General features: G+C 54.8%; 2 protein-coding genes across 2 annotated transcripts in view; both read left to right on the forward strand.

Moving 5' to 3' along the window:
• The window catches only part of LOC104635494 (protocadherin alpha-C2-like), a 172,756-nt gene continuing 150,639 nt past the window's right edge, over positions 1–22,117 (forward strand). The window contains exon 1 of the mRNA XM_075766121.1: positions 1–2,529. Coding sequence (XP_075622236.1) covers positions 46–2,529 — 2,484 coding nt within the window. The 5' untranslated portion in view covers positions 1–45. The remainder of the gene's footprint in view (positions 2,530–22,117) is intronic.
• Positions 12,543–15,179, forward strand: LOC142603856 (protocadherin alpha-2-like). The gene has a single exon (XM_075766562.1). The coding sequence runs from the start codon at positions 12,543–12,545 to the stop codon at positions 15,177–15,179; it is 2,637 nt and encodes an 878-aa protein (XP_075622677.1).

Genomic DNA, 22,117 nt, shown 5'->3' on the forward strand with positions numbered 1-22,117 from the left:
GTGAGCCGTGCGGGGCCCGTGCGGGTGTCGGCGGCGGCGGGGGCGATGGTCGTGTGTTGGGGGCCCGTGTTGCGGGTGCTGGTGCTGCAGGCGGCCTGGGCGCTGGGCGGCGGTCAGGTGCGGTACTCGGTGCCGGAGGAAGCGAAGGCCGGGACGGTGGTGGGCCGGCTGGCGCAGGACCTGGGCCTGGAGGCGGGCGAGGCGGAGGCGCGGCGGCTGCGGCTGGTGGCGCAGGGCCGTCGGGCGAGCGTGGAGGTGAGCGGGGCGAGCGGGGCGCTGGTGGTGAGCTCGCGGCTGGACCGGGAGGAGCTGTGCGGGAAGAGCGCGCCGTGCGCCCTGCGCCTGGAGGTGCTGGTGGAGCGGCCGCTGCGCGTCTTCCACGTGGAGCTGGAGGTCACCGACATCAACGACAACGCCCCGCTCTTCCCCGCCGCACGCAAAAACCTCAGCATCGCGGAACTAACCACGGTGCCGGGGTCTCGGTTCCCACTGGAGGGCGCGTCGGATGCCGATGTCGGAGCCAACGCGCAGCTCTCTTATACGCTCAGCCCCAGCGAGCATTTCGGTTTGGAAGTGAAATCTAAAGACGAAAAGAAGATGTCACTAGTCCTGGTGCTCACGAAAGCTCTGGACCGCGAGACGATGCCTGTGCACCGTTTGGTGGTGACGGCGAGTGACGGGGGCCGTCCGTCCCTGACGGGCACGATGGAGCTGGTGATCTCGGTGCTGGACGCCAACGACAACGCGCCCCAGTTCAACCAGTCGGTGTATAAAGTGCAGCTGCCGGAAAATGCTGCCCCGGGAACAGTGTTACTCCAGCTAACAGCGACAGACAAAGATGAGGGAATTAATCGCGAGATAGATTATTTGTTTAGCAACGCGATTTCTACCGAAGTTCAGGACTTGTTCACAATGGACAGAAAATCCGGGGAGATACGCACTACCGGTAAACTGGATTTCGAGGACGTTCAGTCGTATGACCTGGAGATCGAAGCGAGAGACAAAGGGACGCCCCCTTTGTCGGGTCACTGCAGCGTGGAGCTGGAGGTGCTGGACGTGAACGACAACGCGCCGGAGGTGTGGGTGACGTCGCTGTCGGTGCCGGTGCCGGAGGACGCGGCGGCGGGGACGGTGGTGGCGCTGCTGAGCGTGTCGGACCGGGACTCGGGGGCGAACGGGCGGGTGCGCTGCGCGGTGTGGCCGGCGTCGCCGTTCGGGCTGGTGGCGACGTTCGCGGGCTCGTACTCGCTGGTGCTGCGGGAGGCGCTGGACCGGGAGCGGGTGTCGGAGTACGAGGTGGAGGTGCGGGCGGAGGACGGCGGGTCGCCGCCGCTGCGCGCCAGCCGCGGGGTGCGCGTGCCGGTGTCGGACGTGAACGACAACGCGCCGTCGTTCGCGCAGGCCGTGTACACGGTGCTGGCGCGGGAGAACAACGCGGCGGGCGCGGAGCTGGCGCGGCTGTGGGCGCGGGACCCGGACGAGGCGGGCAACGGTCGCGTGAGCTACTCGGTGGCGGAGGGCGTCGTCGGGGGCGCGTCGTCGGGCGTGGCGCGTCGCCCGGCGTCGAGCTACGTGTCGGTGGACGCGGAGAGCGGTCGGCTGTGGGCGCTGCAGCCGTTGGACTACGAGGAGCTGCAGGTGCTGCAGTTCGAGGTGCGGGCGGTGGACGCGGGGGAGCCGCCGCTGTGCGGCAACGCCACGGTGCAGCTGTTCGTGGTGGACGAGAACGACAACGCGCCGGCGCTGCTGCCGCTTGCGGGCGGGGGTGCGGGCGTCGGGGCCGCGGGCGAGGCGGCGTCGGGGCCGGTCTCGGGGGCGCTGTGGGCGTGGGCGGCGTGGGGGGCGCCGGCGGGGCAGGTGGTGGCGAAGATCCGCGCGGTGGACGCGGACTCGGGCTACAACGCGTGGCTGCGCTACGAGCTGTGGGAGCCGCGGGGGAAGGGCCCGTTCCGCGTGGGGCTGTACAGCGGCGAGGTGAGCACGGCGCGGGCGCTGGAGGAGGCGGACGGCCCGCGGCAGCGGCTGGTGATCGTGGTGCGGGACCACGGGGAGCCGGCGCGCTCGGCCACGGCCACGCTGAGCGTGTCGCTGGTGGAGGGCGCCGAGGCGGCGCTGGCGGCCGCGGGCTCGTCGTCGTCGTCGTCGTCGCCGGGGGCGGGGGCGGGGCTGCGGCCGGCGGAGGGCGGCGCGGCGGCGGCGGCGGCGGCGACGAACGTGTGGCTGGTGGTGGCCATCTGCGCGGTGTCGAGCCTGTTCCTGCTGGCGGTGGTGCTGTACGGGGCGTCGCGGTGGGCGCCGCGGGCGGCCGTGCTGTCGGGGCCCGGGCCGGCGACGCTGGTGTGCGCCAGCGAAGTGGGGAGCTGGTCGTACTCGCAGCGCCAGAGCCGGAGCCTGTGCGTGGCGGACGGCGCGGGCAAGAGCGACCTGATGGTTTTCAGCCCCAACTTCCCGCCGCCGCCGCCGCCGCTGCCGCCGCCCGGCCCCGCGGCGAAGGAGACGCAGCCGGAGCCGCCCGCTCTGCTGGACACGGTCAGTGGCCCTCCCTTCCTCGCCCCTTCCTCGCCCCTTCTTCCTCTCCCGACGCCCCTTGGCCCGACGCCCCCTTGTCGTCCGCGCCCTGGGCAGGCGCTGGTGGGAGCCGGGCTCGGCCCCCGTGGGCGTGCGGGCGGTGGGTGCTTGGCGGGTGCTTAAGGATCTGAATGGCGCCTTTGCAGCTGCCTTCGCGTCCTTGCCGGAGACCCCCATGCTCTTGCTTGGGTGAAAAAAGTAAGAAAAGTATTGCCGCAGCCAGCAGCCGTTACCGTCCGCAGCGGGGGTTTGCTGCTCTGGCTGTGAGTTGTTTTGCAGTGTATTTAAATCACTGCCGATTGCGATGAGAGGTGCCACGGCACTAGCTTTCAAGAGGCTGTTGCTTGCTGGCATGTAGCATTTGCACCCGAGCTTCCAGGAGGAGTACTACGCAGGCAGGCTGTGGTGGTGACAGTCCCCCAAACACTATTTGTCATAGATGATTTGGGTGGAAAGGATCTTAAAGCTCATCTAGTTCCACCTCCCCTGCCATGGGCCATCACTAGACCAGGTTGCTTAAAGCCCCGTCTGACCTGGCCTTGAGAACTTTTTTGGTTTAAATTCTTTTTTATTGCTTACTATCTTTCCTGACTGTGGCTGGTGTGTGTATCAGATGTGGTTTCCTGATGAGAACTCTGTCCTCCTCCTCTTTGATTCTTCTCTGCAAGAGATGTGATTCAAGCTGATAACCAAGACTTTACACCCTGGCATAATTTCCCGAGTTTTACTCGCTTGACAGGTTTATTGTGAAAGTAGGGAAGTCAATGTGGACTTTTCCTATGGTGATTTTCCATGTACATTGTACTTGGTGGAATAGTGCTAGGGCAGAGGAGTGCAAGCCAAGGCACATGTTAGAAACAGGAGATTTCTTTTTCTTTTCATGCTCCCCCTGTCTCCCAGGTTGTGGATTGATGTTCCTGACCAGAGAAGTAGCGTGAAATATGCTGGCCTGTTTTGATGCCCTTTCAATGTTTATGTGAACAGCCACATCATTTCAAAAGTCATGGAAATCTTCTTTTTATTGAAAACAAACAATCAAACCCCCAAAACTCAAAACCAGGTAACTGCCCCTCCCTAACAAAACCCAGTCAACTTCTCCGACACACTTGGTATCATCCCTTGCAGTGCTGTGCTCATCAACATTTTGGTTTTTCCCTCAGTGTATGAAATAATTCCATTGCTGTTTAGCGCTGTCGTGGCATCACCTTCAGAAAGAGTCTTGCTCCCAGGCGTGCCACATTTCCATCTGAGACAGCTAGAAGCTTTGTCAGATGTGAAGGGTCAGGTGCAGTGAGTCTGGGGGACACTGTGTATGTGATACCTCTGTGTGTTTTTTGTGGTGCTCTCGTTGCTGGGAAGGGTAAGAAAAGTCAGATTGAGCCTTGACGTAGGAAAGGAAACGGGCCTGTCGCAGAGGTGAATGTGGCAGTCGCCTGGCCCTTACCTGATGTGAAGGGTGACCTTGATCAGTGGGAAGAGTTGTCTGTGGAACTGGAAGTCCTTGGAGAGACCATGGGCCATGTCCCAAGAAGACAAGCATGGGAGATGATGTGCTTGTCTTGAGAACACGTGTGTGGGAGTGGGGAATGGAGGCTGCCTAGAGGACCGCCTGAAGGGAGGATGGGCATGGAGTGTTCTTGCCCTGGCTCCTTTTGCAGGCTGCAAGCGTCTGGATTTGGAGGCCGCCTGGATCTTGAGATAGTGTGTTATATTGAAATGCCCACAGTGTCATCTGAGGTTATGAATATGTCGTCCATTGTGTTGCTGTGTTCCTGACGTAGGCGATGTGTTGGTAAGAAGGGGTGACATGCAGACTGTGGAATACTGTCTGATGAACATCTTCACTGCTGTTTTGGGAGAGGTGGTGTGGGTGGGTAGAGCTTCATCCTGCTGTCCTTATGTTGTGGTGGGCATCTGCAGGAGTTTCCGCAGCCATTGATGTTGCCATGATGGTTTCTTGATCCTCCTCAGGCAGGATTTGTCAGGGGAGGTAAGGAGGAGGGTGTGACCTTTGGGCGCCCGACTTCTCCTGCTTGTGCACTTGCACAGGTGGCCTCAGTAGAGATGCTGTGTCCTCTTGTCAGTGTTAACTCATTCTGCTAGGTGCATGTACATGCCAAGCCCTGCACAGTAGCCCAGCTCAGGTGTTCTATGGTACAAATTCTCCCACCCAACTGATACTGTGCGTGCCCTTTGCTTCAGCGTTTGGTGTGGTTCTCTCCAAGAAGAAATTGCTTGTGGACTGGGACCAGAGCTGCCACAGCTCTAATCAAAGAATCTTTTAAAGCGCTAATGTGCAGCTCTGTGGTGTTTCCATTTGAGATTCCTGAAAAGGCAAAAGGATTCAGGGTGAAGTTCATGCATCTGGGAGGATTCTGCCAGACAGTGTGTGGCTTTGCAGCCCTCCATATGTTCTTTGTTCGAATCGTGTGGGAAGGTGAGGATGTGCAAAGGCCTGGGTCATGCTTAGAACAGAGTTTGGAGCTGGAGCATGCTATTGTGTTGGAGCAATGTCTGGGTCCTGTGACAGCATTCCGGCAAGTGGCAGCAAGGAGGGGCTGGGCATGTGTCATGGAGAGGGTGAGTCTGAGCGGGGGACAGTCTTGTCTGATGGAAATGGAGATGCTGGGTAGAACATGGCCTGTGTCATTGGGGAAGAAGTGGAGAATGTCAGCTTAGCTGTGGAGATGCCATTTCCCGTGGCATGGGATAGAGCATGCCAGTAGAAAACCTTGAGAAGAGGCCCAGCGCACAGGGCTACTTTCCCGCGATCTTCTCAGGACCTCCAGAAGTTCGGCATATCTCGGGGTGCTGTTGTTCTTTGTAGTATTTCTGCTTGTGAAGACATCTACCACGCATGATTTAATCACTTGGTTTTGACGTGGGCTGTTGCTGGTCACACAGAAGCTTTTCCACGCTTGGATCATGCTGCCAGCCCTCTCTGAAACTCTCTTTGGTTACCTCTGTGCTCTTACTCTTGCGAGGCAGGGGAGGGAGTACTCTCTGTATTCAAGATGTTGGCAAACCTTGCATTTCAGTACAGCGGAACAGCATCGCTTTGGTTTTCTTCTCTCCTCTCACCAAAACTTCCCACCCTTTTGGTTTTGCCTTGTCTCACATTGTCAATGTGTTGGTAACAGTGGATGAGATGCAGGCTGCTGAATTTTGGCAGCTGTCAGGTGGCAGGTGTTGGGTGCTTTCCCGTCGTTGTGGGGGATGGCTTTTCCACTCTCTGGAGCCAAATTTGACGTTAAAAAAGTGTCCTCAGCTTTCAAGTCTCCTTTGTACTTCCCCTGTGATGCATAAAGGGCACTATGCACTCTCCAGTTTTTACAGAACCTGAGTAATTTTTTCTGCCCAGCTTCCCCAGAAGCACTTTTTATCCTTGAAAACCAGTTCTCCTGTCTTGAAAATACTGCTTTTCTGAAGAAGCAATCAGTGATGCTACAGGTAAGTCATTTCGGACATAAAGTGGATGTGTTTGCGAGACAGATATACTTTTGTTCCTGTTTAGTTGTGGCATCTTTATGTTGGATCAACTGAATATTGCCTGGATAGATGGAGCAGGGACCCCAGTGCATTTCTTAGACTGGATATGTTGGGCATTGAGGAGATGTTCTCATTAAAAAAATGTCATGCTGTTTCCTTCGTGGCTTTTGTTTGGCTATGTGATGCATGGATCATGTTAATGAAGGAGAGGTGTTCCATGGGGGCTAAATCCCTTGGGTAATAGAGTCTTGATGTGTTGTTCTGGTAGTGCATGGCTGCTGGAACAGGAAAGCAAGTGTTTGACATTCAGCATGCATGTGGAAAATGAGTCAGGAATAATACCTCTTGATCAATGTGTATGAAGAGTGCTCTTTCTCTGCAGTGGATCTGTAGTTGCTTGGTGGTTTTTCAGCCTTCTTGGAGGATTGTCATGCTGGTCTGTGATGGGTTTGAGTTTTTGAAGGAAATAATTCCTTGCTTTGCTTGACATCTTTGATGTTATTTGGATGGATGTCCACGTATCTGGGGCACCCTTAGAGTGTGATCTTCTTCATGAAGGGAAGGGGAAGGGGCAGTCTGCCTGTCTTTCAGAGACTAGAGGAAAGTAGGAAAGTTGTTCCTTCCAGGGAAGAGGAATGAGAGCTCTTGCCAAAGAGTGTGTCGGTGCTTCATGTCAAGTTTCACGTAAAGCATGGTGTAGTCATTGAGAAAAAAAAATGGTAAAGGAGACCAAAAAGAACTCTTGTGGTCCTTGCCAGAGAAGTGGCATGACGTACACGGGCCTGTTTTTATAATCTTTCAGTATTTGTACCAGCAGGTACAACCAAACAAAAGTCTCAGAAATCTTCAGTGTGATTAAACCCCCCCCAAAAAACCAAAACCCAACAAAACAGACAAAAAACCTCAAACCCCTATCAAGTTGTCTGCACAGTAGATATCATCCATTAGAGTTCTGTGCTCATAGAAATTTGGGTTGTTCTCTCCCAGTATGAAACCAATACCCTTGGCATTAGAGCTGCCCTGACATCACTTTTAGAAAGCTTACTGCTCTCCAGCGTGTAACATTTCTGTCTGAGATAGATACACGTTGTCAAACATAAATGGTCAGCTGCAGAGTGTCTTCATGACACTGTGTACATCATAACATCTGTGGGTTTTTTAATGGTGCTCTCATTGATGGGAGGGGTCTGTAACAGCTGGATTGAGCCTTGAGGTGGGAAAGGAAACCATGGCATGTTGCAGAGGTTAATGCGCAGTGGCACTGATTAGAGTGATGTGCTTGCCTTGAGAACACATATCTGGGAGTGGTGAATGGAGGATGCCTGAAGGAAAGCGTGAGGCAGTACGGGCACGGTGTGTTCTTGCCCCAGATTCTTTTCCAGGCTCTCGAGGGTCTGGAGTAGGAGACCTTCTGCCACGGAAGGGCATGACTTCCACTGGAGGGATCTGTCATGGGGAGAGTGACCTTGAGCCAGGAAGTGTCTTGACTGAGGAAATGGAGATACGGGGAGAACACGGATTGTGTCATTGGGGAAGAACTGAGAATGTTCGCTTAGCTGGGGATCCTGTAACTCATAGCATGAGAAAGAGGATGCTGGTAAAAAAACTTGAGAAGAGGTCCGGCACAGAGTACTGCTTGCTCAGAATCCTGTCAGAACCTCCAGAAGTTCTGCATATCCTTGTGCCCTGTTGTTCTCTTCTTGCGTTTCAATACGGTGGAATGGGATTGTTTTGAGGTTATGACCATATGTCAGCAGACACAGAACTACGGTGCTGCTGCTTGACTGATGTCGGAAATGTGTTGATAAGAAGGGGTGAGATGCAGACTGCTGAATACTGTCTGATGAACCTTTTACCTTTTTTTCTTTTCTTTTTTTTTTTTTTTAAAAACATGTTTTGGGAGGGTAGCACTGCTGTCCTTGTGTAGTGGTGGGTATCTGTAGCATCTTCCACAACTGTGGATGTTGTTGGAGAAAAGCAGTTATCAGGGCTTATTGAAAGAGCTTTAAACTGGATTTGAAGGGGACACAGGTAAAACCAGTCTCGCTAGTGAGAAGCCATGGGGCAGCAGGCCAATGTTTGAGGGATGGTGTGCTAGCGAGATCCTTCAGTGTGCTCCATGATGTGCTGAGTACACTGGAAGGCATTTGAAATATCTCTATACAAATGCGTGGAGTATGAGGAGTGAAGAAGAGGAAGTGGAAGCTTTGTCCCAGTCATGAAGCTACGAGATCATTGGTGAAACCTGGTGGGTGGTCCTGTGACTGATGTGCTGTGATGGACAGTTATAGGCTCTTCTGGAGGGATAGGCAGGTCAGGTGAGGTGTGGATGGTGGTGCTGTATTTAAGGGAGGGGTTGGATTGTATGTATGCAGTTGGCGATGACATGGTTGAGCGCCTGTGGATAAGGATTAATGGAAAAGTAACTAAAGCGGATATTGCTGTGGGAGTCTACTATCGAGCACCCAGCCAGGATGACGACCCCAATGAATTATTATACAAAGAAGTAAGGGATATCACTAGATCAGCTGTCCGTGTCCTTATGTGTGATTTTAACATCCTAGATGTCAGCTGGGAAGGCGCAGGTACGAAGGATGTTTAGTGCCCCCTTCACCTCTGTCTTTCATCAATCATGGGCCCTGGGACTGGCGGAGCCCTGTGTTGGAAGGCTGTGACTGGGGGCATGATAAACTCCCAACCAACTCTGAGCATGTTTGAAACTTGCTGCTGCAGCTGGAGGCACATGAGTAAATGGGGTTAGATCAGGCTGGCGGCCAGTCGCCAGTGGGATGCCACAGGGCTCAATTTTAGGGCCAGGGCTCTTTATAGTTTCTAGAAATGATCTGTATGTAGGAGTTGAATGTACATTAAGTTGTCCAATGCTACTAAATTAGGAGGAGCTGTGGACAGCATGGAGGGTAGAGAGGCCTTTCAGAGAGATCTGGATAGACTAGAGCGCTGGGCAATCACCAGCCATATGAAATTTAACAAGAGCAAATGCTGGATTCTGCACCTGTGGCGGGGTAATCCTGGGGTAATCCCCGAATAGAAACTGGGGATTGAGAGGCTGGAGAGCAGCCCTGTGGAAAGCGATCTGGGGTTTTGGGTTGATGGCCAGTTGAGAAGGAGTCAACAGTGTGTCCTGGCAGCCAAAAGGGCCAACCGTGTCCAGGGGTGCATCAAACAGAGCATTGCTAGCTGTTCAAGGGAGGTGGTTGTCCCACTCTGCACTGCACTAGTGCGACCCCTCCTCGAGTACTGTGTGCAGTTGTGTGTGCCTCGATATAAGAAGGAGATCGAACTATGATAGCGTGTCCATGGTAGGGTGAGCAAGATGGTGAAAGGTCTTGAGGGGCAAGACTTATGAGGAGGGTCTGAGGTTACTTGGCTTGTTGAGCTTGGAGAAGAGAAGGCTGAGGGGTGACCTCATCGCAGTCTAGAATGTTCTCCAGGGGTGCAGCCAAGGGGGAGGTGCTGATCTCCTCCTCTCTCTGGTGACCATTGATAGGACAGAAGGAAATGGTAGGAAGCTGCATCAGGGGAAGTTTAGACTGGATGTTAGGAAAGGGTTCTTCACTGAGAGGGTGGTCATTCACTGGAACAGCCTCCCCTGTGAAGTGGTCACAGCACCAAGCTCAAGGAGTGCACTGTACAATGGTTTCAAAAGTCTGGCAGAATGTCAGGGGTTTTTTTTTTTTTCTGTCCGGCAACCCCAGAAGTCTCTGGTAATGTTGAGGGAGAATGTCCCTTAAAAGCAATTCTTCTGTCCTGAAAATGTTTCTTTTCTGAAGAAGCAACCAGTGATGCTACAGGTAAGTCGCTCATACCTAACCATTCCTGTTTAGTCGTGGTACCTCCATGTTGGATCAACGGAATGTTGCCGGGATTGTAATGCCTGTAGGTTTGGACCAGCACAGCCTCAGTGTCCGCTCTTGTTCCTTTGCTGCAAGGTGGCAGGAAGGACGGATGGAGGAGGGACCGCAGTGCGGTTTGTGGAGTGGGTGTGTTGGGAGGCAAGGGGATATTCTCAGTGAAAAATGTGGTGGTGTTTGCTTCATGGCTTTTGTTTGGCTTTATGATGCATGGCTGCTGGTAATGAGTGAGAGGTCTTCCTTGGGAACTAATGCCCTGTGTTGTTCTGGCAGTGCATGCCTGCCAGAATGGGAAAGCAAGAGCTTGTCGTTCAACGTGCAGGTGGGAACTGAGACTGGAAGAATAGGACTTCATTGAGATACATGAAGAGTGCTCAGGAGTTGTGGTTGCCCGCTGCTGTTTCAGGTTTCTTGGTGGATTGTCGTGGTGGTCTGTGATGGGTTTGATTTCTCTAAAGAAACACAGCCCCCCCTGCCCCGTCTGTTGTTTGGACTCTTTGGAGGCTGTTTGCATGGATGTCTAAGTCCCTGGGGCTTGGGGCTGTGTTTCAGAGGGTGGTGGGTTCTTTTGTGATGTAGCAGAGCTGTTCCCTGCTGCATGATTGCCTTGCTCTGTTATTTGCTGGGTCCTTGAGAGGCCTGGAGGCCGCACAGTGTGGTCTTCTTCAGGAAGGGCAGGGCAGGGGAGGGGAGGGGAGGTGGAGGGGCAGTCTGTCTGTCTTGCACAGGCTGGAGGAAAGCAGGAAGGTTTTTACTCATCTGGAGGGCTGGAAGGTGGAAGGGAAGAGGAATGAGAGCTCTTGCCAGAGGGCATGTTGATGCTGTGTGTTGAGCGTGGTGTGGGGATGTACAAACTATTTTTGTAAAGGGGAAAAAGAAGAGAAGAGACAGGGATGGAAGGAGAAGAGAAGGGGAGGCAAGGATAGGGCAGGTCTGAGGCAAAAAAAGAAGGGAGAGAAGGAAAAGGTGAAGGAAAGAGAAAAAAAGAAAGGAAGAGAAAAAAGAGATGAAGAAAGAGAAAGCAGAAAAAAACAGAGGAAGGAATGAAAGAGAGAGGAAGATGGGGAAGAAAAGCACTGTATGCAAGGAAAAATCAAGGAAGAAGGGAAGAGAAAGGAAGGAAGAGACAATAGAGGCGATTACCAGCATGCACCAACATTATCTTTGTACACAGAATGGAGGTGAGGACCTCAGCATCCTCGGTGCTCAGGGACACTGGTCAAGGCTTGATGAAAAGGGATGAGGAAGGGGAGAGAGCTCTTGCCAGAGGGCGTGTCCATGCTCCGTTTCGAGAATGAAGTAGGAGAAAGAGGAGAAAGTAGAGAAGGAAAGAAGAATAGCGGGAAAGAAAAGAAACGAAGAACAAAACAAGGAATAGAGAGAAGGTAAAGAAAGAAAGAAAATATAAATGAGTTTACTAGCATGCAGGGACACTCTCACTATACAGAGAAAGGTGATGAGGGAGAGGAAGAAAGGAAGGAAGAGACTAAGGATGGAAGGAAGAGGACAAAGAAGAGAAAAAAGGAGATGACCAGATTGCTCCAACGTTGCAGCAGAATCACAGAAGGAAATGAAAAAGGCAAGGAAGGAATCTATGCAAGTGAGAAGGAAGCCAGGAAGAAGGCATAGGAAGGGAGGAGGAGTAGGAATGATAGAAGGAAAGAATGGGAGGCCGAGGAAAGAAATGAAGGAACCGAAGGAAAGGAAGGAAATGAAGGAAAAGAAGGAAGAGGATCGACGAGATAACCAGCACGCCCCGACGTTACCTCTGGACGCTGAGCGGAGCTGGTCCCTAACAGCCTCCCCCTTGGTTAGAGTCCCGCGCTCCGGCGCTGATGCCCCGTAATTAGCGCCGATGGCTCCGTCTTTGATGGTGTCCGCCGCGGGGCCGGAGGCGACTGGGGAGGTGCGAGCGGGGGGAAAGAGAAGGGCAAGGGGAGTAAAGAATGGGGCACGTCAGGGCAAGAAGGGAAAGGAGAAGGAAGAGGAGGAACAGAAAAAAGAAAGACAAGGAGGGAAGATAAGGCAAGAGTGGAAGGCAGAAGAAGGAGAGGAAAGAAGTAGGAATTAAGAAGAGAGAGAAATGAAGAGAGAATGGTAGGAAGAAAGAAAAAAAGAAAGGAAGAAAGATGAAGAGGGAGAGAAAAGAATCTAAGGAAGGAAAAGGAGAAGGAAGAAACGGAAGAAGAAAAAGAGAAGAGAAAAAAAGGAAAGTGAAATGAAAAAAGAATGAGGAGGACGGAAAGAAAGGAAGTAGGGAAGGAATCTCTGCAAACCCAAAGCAAGGAAGGAACGAAAAAGACATAAGGGGGTGAGGCAAGAGGAAAATAAAGGCCAAGAAAGAGTGGAAGGGAAGGAGGAGACGGGAGAGGAGATGAGCAGGACGGGTGCGGAGGCGCGGAGGCGCGGTGGGTAGCGTGTGAGTCGTCGGAGCAGCACACGGTGTCGCTGCAGGCTCAGAAACGGCGGTGAGCGTCTCCGCGGCTCCGCCCCGGTGCGGCGGAGAGCCCGGCTGTGAGCGCGGGGGGGCGGCGCGGGGCGGCGCGGGCAGTTGAGCGGGTGCGTGCGGCGGCGGTGAGCCGTGCGGGGCCCGTGCGGGTGTCGGCGGGGGCGATGGTCGTGTGTTGGGGACCCGTGTTGCGGGTGCTGGTGCTGCAGGCGGCCTGGGCGCTGGGCGGCGGTCAGGTGCGGTACTCGGTGCCGGAGGAAGCGAAGGCCGGGACGGTGGTGGGCCGGCTGGCGCAGGACCTGGGCCTGGAGGCGGGCGAGGCGGAGGCGCGGCGGCTGCGGCTGGTGGCGCAGGGCCGTCGGGCGAGCGTGGAGGTGAGCGGGGCGAGCGGGGCGCTGGTGGTGAGCTCGCGGCTGGACCGGGAGGAGCTGTGCGGGAAGAGCGCGCCGTGCGCCCTGCGCCTGGAGGTGCTGGTGGAGCGGCCGCTGCGCGTCTTCCACGTGGAGCTGGAGGTCACCGACATCAACGACAACGCCCCGCTCTTCCCCGCCGCACGCAAAAACCTCAGTTTACCGGAGAACTCCCCTCCCGGGTCTCGGTTCCCGCTGGAGGGCGCGTCGGATGCCGATGTCGGAGCCAACGCGCAGCTCTCCTATACACTCAGCCCCAGCGAGCACTTCTCTCTGGATTTGCATCGTAGTGAAGGATATCGAGAATCTCTGTTTTTGGTGCTCTCGAAAGCTCTGGACCGCGAGACGATGCCTGTGCACCGTTTGGTGGTGACGGCGAGTGACGGGGGCCGTCCGCCGCTGACGGGCACAGTGGAGCTGGTGATCTCGGTGCTGGACGCCAACGACAACGCGCCCCAGTTCAACCAGTCGGTGTATAAAGTGCAGCTGCCGGAGAGCGCTGCGGAGGGGACGCTGGTGGCGCGGGTGAACGCCACGGATCCGGACGAGGGAAGCAATGGCGAAGTGTTGTTCATTGCGAGCAATACTTTTCCGGTAAGGGGATTAAATCTCTTCATTTTAAATCCGAAGACCGGCGAGATCCGTCTCACAGGCGCCCTGGACTTCGAAGACGTTCGTTCGTACGAGATGCAAATCGAAGCGACAGATAAGGGGACGCCCCCTTTGTCGGGTCACTGCAAGGTGGAGCTGGAGGTGCTGGACGTGAACGACAACGCGCCGGAGGTGTGGGTGACGTCGCTGTCGGTGCCGGTGCCGGAGGACGCGGCGGCGGGGACGGTGGTGGCGCTGCTGAGCGTGTCGGACCGGGACTCGGGGGCGAACGGGCGGGTGCGCTGCGCGGTGTGGCCGGCGTCGCCGTTCGGGCTGGTGGCGACGTTCGCGGGCTCGTACTCGCTGGTGCTGCGGGAGGCGCTGGACCGGGAGCGGGTGTCGGAGTACGAGGTGGAGGTGCGGGCGGAGGACGGCGGGTCGCCGCCGCTGCGCGCCAGCCGCGGGGTGCGTGTGCCGGTGTCGGACGTGAACGACAACGCGCCGTCGTTCGCGCAGGCCGTGTACACGGTGCTGGCGCGGGAGAACAACGCGGCGGGCGCGGAGCTGGCGCGGCTGTGGGCGCGGGACCCGGACGAGGCGGGCAACGGTCGGGTGAGCTACTCGGTGGCGGAGGGCGTCGTCGGGGGCGCGTCGTCGGGCGTGGCGCGTCGCCCGGCGTCGAGCTACGTGTCGGTGGACGCGGAGAGCGGTCGGCTGTGGGCGCTGCAGCCGTTGGACTACGAGGAGCTGCAGGTGCTGCAGTTCGAGGTGCGGGCGGTGGACGCGGGGGAGCCGCCGCTGTGCGGCAACGCCACGGTGCAGCTGTTCGTGGTGGACGAGAACGACAACGCGCCGGCGCTGCTGCCGCTTGCGGGCGGGGGTGCGGGCGTCGGGGCCGCGGGCGAGGCGGCGTCGGGGCCGGTCTCGGGGGCGCTGTGGGCGTGGGCGGCGTGGGGGGCGCCGGCGGGGCAGGTGGTGGCGAAGATCCGCGCGGTGGACGCGGACTCGGGCTACAACGCGTGGCTGCGCTACGAGCTGTGGGAGCCGCGGGGGAAGGGCCCGTTCCGCGTGGGGCTGTACAGCGGCGAGGTGAGCACGGCGCGGGCGCTGGAGGAGGCGGACGGCCCGCGGCAGCGGCTGGTGATCGTGGTGCGGGACCACGGGGAGCCGGCGCGCTCGGCCACGGCCACGCTGAGCGTGTCGCTGGTGGAGGGCGCCGAGGCGGCGCTAGCGGCCGCGGGCTCGTCGTCGTCGTCGTCGTCGCCGGGGGCGGGGGCGGGGCTGCGGCCGGCGGAGGGCGGCGCGGCGGCGGCGGCGGCGGCGGCGGCGGCGACGACGAACGTGTGGCTGGTGGTGGCCATCTGCGCGGTGTCGAGCCTGTTCCTGCTGGCGGTGGTGCTGTACGGGGCGTCGCGGTGGGCGCCGCGGGCGGCCGTGCTGTCGGGGCCCGGGCCGGCGACGCTGGTGTGCGCCAGCGAAGTGGGGAGCTGGTCGTACTCGCAGCGCCAGAGCCGGAGCCTGTGCGTGGCGGACGGCGCGGGCAAGAGCGACCTGATGGTTTTCAGCCCCAACTTCCCGCCGCCGCCGCCCGGCCCCGCGGCGAAGGAGACGCAGCCGGAGCCGCCCGCTCTGCTGGACACGGTCAGTGGCCCTCCCTTCCTCGCCCCTTCTTCCTCTCCCGACGCCCCTTGGCCCGACGCCCCCTTGTCGTCCGCGCCCTGGGCAGGCGCTGGTGGGAGCCGGGCTCGCCCCCCGTGGGCGTGCGGGCGGTGGGTGCTTGGCGGGTGCTTAAGGATCTGAATGGCGCCTTTGCAGCTGCCTTCGCGTCCTTGCCGGAGCCCCCCCACCCCCCCCCCCGGCTGTTGTTTTGCGGTAAAAATAAAAAAATGTGTTGCCGCAGCCAGCAGCAGTTACCATCCGGTCTTTCAATATTTGTGTCAAACCCAAAACCGAATAACTGCTCCTCTCCCAAAAAACCCAAATGAAATTCTCCTGCACAGTCCATGTCATCCATTATGGTGCTGTGCTCATGAACATTTTAGTTTTTCCCTCAGAGCATGAAATCAATGCCATTGCCATTTAGAGCTGTCCCGACATCACCTTCAGGAAGAGTATTGCTGCCAGGTCAGCCACATTTCCGTCTGAGACAGCTGAAACTTTGTCAAACGTGAAGGGTGAGGTGCAGTGAGTCTGGGCGGCACCGTGTATGTGATACCTCTGTGTGTTTTTTGTGGTGCTCTCATTGATGGAAGGGTCTGTAAAAGTCGGATTGAGCCTTGGGTTGGGAAATGAAACAGTGGCATGTCACCGAGTTGAATGTGGGAGTGGCACTGAGTAGTGGCTGGCCACCTCTTGGTGTGAAGGGTGACCTTGAGCAGTGGGAAGAGTTGTCTGTGGGAACTGGAAATCCTTGGCAAGACCATGGGCCCTATGGAGGCATTGTGAAAGTTTGGAAGGTGGTGTGGACTTTCCCTGTGTTCTTTTCCCAGTATGTTGTAATGGTATGGGGTAGTACGAAGTGTTCACAGCGAGAGTGTGACCCAAGGCAGGTGTTATAAACGGGGATTTTCTTTTTCTCGTCCCCCTCCCCTGCCCATGTTATGAACTTGCATTCCTGGCTGGACAGGTGGCTTCATGTACACTGGCCTGTGTTGAAATTGCTGAAGCATTGCAGTCCTGAAGGGTCAGCTGCAGAGAGTTTTCCATACACTGTGTATGGGATACCATCTGTATGGTTTTTTCAGTGGTGCTTTCATTGATGGGAAAGGTCTACATAAGCTGGAGTGAGCCTTGAGGGGGGAAAGGAAGCTGTGGCATGTGGCGAGGTGAATGTGGCAGTGTCGCTGAGTAGGGCTAGGCCATTTCCTGATGTGAAGAGTGACCTTGAGCAGTGGGAAGACTTGTCTGCGGGGACTGGAAGTCCCTGGGAAGACCATGGGCCATGTCATAAGAAGACAAGAATGGGAGATGATGTGCTTGTCTTGAGAAGACATGTCTGGGAGTGGGGAATGGAGGATGCCTAGAGGAAAGCATGAGGCAGGATGGGCATGGAGTGCTCCTGCCCAAAATCCTTCCTCAGGCTGCAAGGGTCTGGATTTGGAGGCCTTCTGGATCTTGAGATAGTGTGTGGTATTGAAATGGCCACAATGGGCTTTGAGGTTAGGAATATCTCGCACCAGAGACAATCCCTTGTGGTGCTGCCTTCCTGACGTAGGAAATGTGTTTCCTAAGAGTTGGTGAGATGCAAACTGATGAACCTTTTGCTCCTTGTTGGGAAAGGTGTTGTGGGAGAGTAGCGCTTCAATCTGCTTCCTTTATGTTGTGGTGGGCATCTACCGGAGCTTGCACAGCCTTTGATGCTGCCATGATGGTGCTGTGATCCTCCTCAAGCAAGATTTGTAAAGGGAGGTAAGGAGGAGGGTGTGACCTTTGGATGCTCCACTTCCCCTACTTATGCACAGCTGTCCTGACGCCGTCTGTACGAATAGATGTGTAACATTTCCAATGTTGTCAGAGGTCTCCGATGTGTAACATTTCCATGTGAGATAGCTGAAGCCTTGCAAAACAGGAAGGATGAACTAGAGAGATTGTGCTGAACACTGTGTATGTGATGCCATCTGTATGGTTTTTTTTCATCATGTTCTCATTGATGGGAACAGTTGTGGACTTGGGCTCCTGGCCAGAGAAGCGGTGTGATATATGCTGGCCTTTTTGATTTCTTTCAATATTTGCATCAGCAGCCACACGCTTACAGAAGCCCCAAGAATCCTTCATTTTAAACAACAAACAACCCCAACCAACCAACCAACCAACCAAAAACCCCTGATATGAAATCCCCAAAGCCACGTTCTCCTGCAGCATCGATATTACCCATTAGATCGGGTGCTTGTCAACGTTTAGGTTGTTCTTTCACAGCATGAAATCTATGCCATTGCCATTTAAACACCTTCAGAAAGAGTAGAGTGTCTGCTGGACACAGTCCATATATACCGTCCCTACGTTTTTTTGTGGTGTTCTTATCGATGGGAAGGGTCTACAAAAGCTGGAGTGAGCCCTGAGGTGGGAAAGGAAGCCATAGCATGTTGCAGAGGTGAATGTGGCAGTGGCACTGAGTAGGGCCTGGCCATTTCCTCACGTGAAGGGTTTGATATGGAGACCGCCTGGATCTTGAGGTAGTGTGTGGTATTGGAATGCCCACAATGTCTTTTGAAGTTATGACTGTCTCACACAGAAGACAGTCCCTTATGTTGCTGACTGCATGATGTAGGCGATGTGTTGGTAAGAGGGCATGAAATGCAGACTGTGGAATACTGTTGGATGAACATTTTCCCTCTTGCTTTGGGAAAGTTGTTGTGGGAGGGTAGCACTTCCCCCCTGCTGTCCTTGTGTAGTGTTGGGCATGTATAGCAGCTTTCCACGGCTGTTGATCTTGCCATGATGGATCCTTGTTCGTCCTCAGGCAGGATTTTTAAGGGCAGATGTAGAGGGCGGTGTAATCTTTTTGCTCTTGTGCACTTGCATAGTCAGCCTCGGTAGAGACGGCGTGTCATGTCACGCACGGCTCGTTGTGATATTTGGGCGTATGCACCAAACCTTGCACAGCAGCCCAGCTCTGGTGTTCTACCGTAGGTGTTCTCCCACCCAGCTGAGATTGTGAGCGCAACTGCACTTCAGCGTTTGGTGTGGTTCTGTCCCATTTGTGTGAACTGGGATCAGAGCTCTCACAAGTCCAGTCACAGATTCTTTAACAACTCCATTTCTATTTGAAATTGCTGAAAAGGCGCAAAGCATCCAGGTATCTGAGAGGACTCTAAGAGTCACACAGAGTGGGTTTGTGGCGCTCCATATATTCTTTGTGATAATCATAGAATCATAGAATGGTTTGGATTGGAAGGGACCTTAAAGATCATGTAGTTCCAACCCTCCTGCTGCGGGCAGGGACACCCTCCACTAGACCATGTTGCCCAAAGCCTCATCCAACCTGGTCTTAAAACGCTTCCAGGGATGGGGCATCCACAACCTCTCTGGGCAACCTGTGCCAATACCTCAGCACTCTAAGAGTAAAGAATTTCTTTCTAACATCTAATCTGAATCAACCCTCCTTCAGCTTAAACCCATTCCCCCTTGTCCTGTCACTACACTCCCTGATGAACAGTCCCTCTCCATCTTTCCTGTAGGCCGCCTTCAGGTACTGGAAGGCCACAATTAGATCTCCCTGGAGCTTTCTTTTCTCCAGGCTGAACAATCCTAACTCTCTCAGCCTGTTGTCATAGGAGAGGTGCTCCAGCCCTCTGATCAGCTTCATGGCCCTCCTCTGGACTCTCTCCAACAGCTCAGTGTCTCTCCTGTACTGGGCACCCCAGAGCTGGACGCAGTAGTCCAGGTGGGGTCTCACAAGAGTGGAGTAGAGGGGCAGGATCACCTCCCTCGACCTGCTGGTCACAGCTCTTTTGATGCAGCCCAGGACACGGTTGGCTTTCTGGGCTGCAAGTGCACAGAAGTTGAGCTTCCCATCAATCAATACCCCCAAGTCCTTCTCCTCGGGGCTGCTCTCAATCCATTCCTCGCCCAGCCTATAGTCACGCTTGGGATTGCGCCGACCCACGTGCAGGACCTTGCACTTGGCCTTGTTGGACTTCATGCGGTTCGCATGGTCCCACCTCTCCAGCCTGTCAAGGTCCCTCTGGATGGCATCCCTCCCCCGCAGCGTGTTGACCACACCACACAGCTTGGTGTCATCGGCAAACTTGCTGAGGGTGCACTCGATCCCATTGTCCATGTCACCGACAAAGATGTTGAACAGTGCCGGTCCCAGTACTGACCCCTGAGGAACGCCACTTGTCACTGTTCTCCACTTGGACATTGAGCCGTTGACCACAACTCTTTGAGTGCGACCGTCCAGCCAATTCCTTATCCACCGAGTGGTCCATCCATCGAATCCATGTCTCTCTAATTTAGAGACAAGGATGTCATGCGGGACAGTGTCAAATGCCCTGCACAGGTCCAGGTAGATGACATCAGTTGCCCTTCCCTTATCCACCGACGCTGTAACCCCATCATAGAAGGCCACCAAATTTGTCAGGCACGACTTGCCCTTAGTGAAGCCATGTTGGCTGTCACCAGTCACCTCCTTATTTTCCATGTGCCTGAGCATAGTCTCCAGGAGGGTCTACTCCATAATCTTGCCTGGCACAGAGGTGAGACTGGCCGGCCTGTAGTTCCCTGGGTCTTCCTTTTTTACCCTTCTTAAAAATGGGGCTTATGTTCCCCCTCTCCCAGTCAGCGGGAACTTTGCCAGACTGCCAGAACTTCTCAAATATGATGGAGAGTGGCCTGGCCATTTCATCCGCCAGTTCCCTCAAGACCCGCAGATGCATCTCATTAGGTCCCATGGACTTGTGCACCTTCAGGTTCCCTAAATATTCCTGAACCTGATCTTCTCCTACAGTGGGCGGTTCTGCATTCTCCCAGTCCCTGCCTTCTGCGACCTGGGCAGTGTGGCTCAAGCATTTGCCAGTGAAGACTGAGGCAAAGAAGTCATTGAATACCTCAGCCTTCTCCATATCCTGGCTAACCAGGTCACCCGTTTTGTTCCGGAGGGGACCCACGTTTTCGCTCATCCTCCTTTTCTCACTAACATACCTAGAGAAGCTTTTCTTGTTGTCCTTGACATCCCTGGCCAGACTAATTTCTGTCCGGGCTTTGGCTTTCCTAACCTGCTCCCTGGCTGCTCGGACAGTTTCTCTGTATTCTTCCCAGGCTACCTGCTCCTGCTTCCACCTTCGGTAGGCTTCCTTTTTTTGTTTGAGTTTTTCATGAGGGAAGGTGAGGATGTGGAAAGGCCTGGGTCACACTCAGAGAGGCTTTTAGAGCTGGGTGTTGTGGTTTTACCCCAGCCAGCAGCTGAGCACCACACAGCCACTCGCTCGCTCCCCCCCATCGGGATGGGGGAGAGAACTGGAAAAGTTAAAGTGAGAAAACTTGTGGGTTGAGATAAAGACAGTTGAATAGGTAAAGCAAAAGCTGCACACACCAGCAAAGCAAAGCAAGGAATTCATTCACCACTTCCCATGGGCAGGCAGGTGTTCAGCCATCTCCAGGAAAGCAAGGCTCTGTCACGCGTAACGGTTACTTGGGAAGACAAACGCCATCACTCTGAATGCTGCCACTCCCCCCTTTCTCTTTCCCCAAGCTCCTTATAAACTGCGCATGACGTCATATGGTATGGAATATCCCTTTGGTCAGTTTGGGTCACCTGTCCTGTCTGTGTCTCCTCCCAACTTCTTGTGCACCCCGAGCCATCCCGCTGGCAGGGCGGTGCGAGAAGCAGAAAAGGCCTTGGCTCTGTGTAAGCACTGCTCAACCATAGGTCCCTAGAACAAAAACATCTCTATATTATCAATGCTGTTTCCAGCACAAATCCAAAACATATCCCCACGCTAGCTACTCTGAAGAAAATTAACCCTCTCAGCTGAAAGCAGGACACTGGGGCATGGTCTTGTGGTGGAGCAATGTGGCGGTGATGATGCTGAGTGGCACTGAGTAGGGCCTGGGCATGCATCACGGGGTGGGTGGCCTTGAGCGGGGGAGAATCTTGCCTGAGGGAAATGGAGATGCTGGGTAGAACACAGTCTGTGTCATTGGGGAGGAAACGGAGAGTGTCTGCTTCTCCGGAGATCTCATTTCCCATTGCATAAAATAGAGCATGCCAGCAGAAAACCTTGAGAAGAGTCCCAACATGCAGTGCTACTGGCCTGGGATCCTGTCAGGACCTCCAGAAGTTCTGCATATCTTTGCATCCCTGTCTCTGTGGTATTCCTGCCAGATGTGATGACATCTGTCATACTTGCTTGTAATCACTTTTGTTTGGATCTGGAATGTTGTTGGTCTAACAGAAAGTTTTCCAAATTTGGATCATGCTGCCACCCTTCCCTCCTTGGTTATCATCTGCCTTGCTGGGGAGGGGAAGAAGTGCTCTCCATATTGGAGATGTTGTCAAACCTGGTGTTTCAGTATGGTGGGATGGGAATCACTGATTTTCTTCTCTTCTCTTCTCTTTGCAAAAACTCACACCCCTTTGTTTTTTCTTCTGTTAAGCTGGCAGTGTGTTGGTAATATTGGATGTGATGCAGACCGCTGAATTTTGGCAGCTGTCAGGCAGCAGAGATTCAGGTGGTTTGCCATCAGTGTGGGGGGGGGGACACATTTTCCACTCTCCTGAGCTGAGCTTGATGTTGAGAGAATGCCCTTAGCTTTCATGTCTCCCTCTTGCTTCCCTTGTGATAGACGTGTGTAAGGGAGCAGGGTGCACTCTCCAGCGTTTTCAAGGCTTTGGCAGAACATGAGTATTTTTTTTTTCTTTTGTGTCCAGCTCCCCCAGCAATCTCTATCTTTTCACACTGAGTGAAATCATCCTTTGATCCAGTTCTTCTGTCTCGATGGGGTTTTTTATTACTTTGATTAAGCAACGAGTGATGCTACAGGGAAGTGACTCATACCTAAGGAAGATGTATTTTGAGAAACAGATGCACTGTTACTCCTGTTTAGTTGTGGTGTCTTCATGTTGGATGGTTTGAAGGTTGCCTGGCTTGTAGTGACTGTAGCTTTGGACAAGCAAAGCACCATTGCCTGCTCTTGTTCCTTTCCTGCTGCTTCCAGGCCCAGTGTGATCAGGCAGCAAGAAGCACGGCTGGTGGAGGGACTGCAATGCATTTCGTGGAGTGAATGTGTTGGGAGGC

The sequence above is a fragment of the Balearica regulorum genome, chromosome 14, assembly GCF_011004875.1.
Source record: "Balearica regulorum gibbericeps isolate bBalReg1 chromosome 14, bBalReg1.pri, whole genome shotgun sequence".
NCBI lineage: Eukaryota > Metazoa > Chordata > Aves > Gruiformes > Gruidae > Balearica > Balearica regulorum.

Coding starts and splice junctions, on each gene's coding strand:
- LOC142603856 (XM_075766562.1), top strand. CDS start 12,543: ATGGTCGTGTGTTGGGGACCCGTGTTGCGGGTGCTGGTGCTGCAGGCG.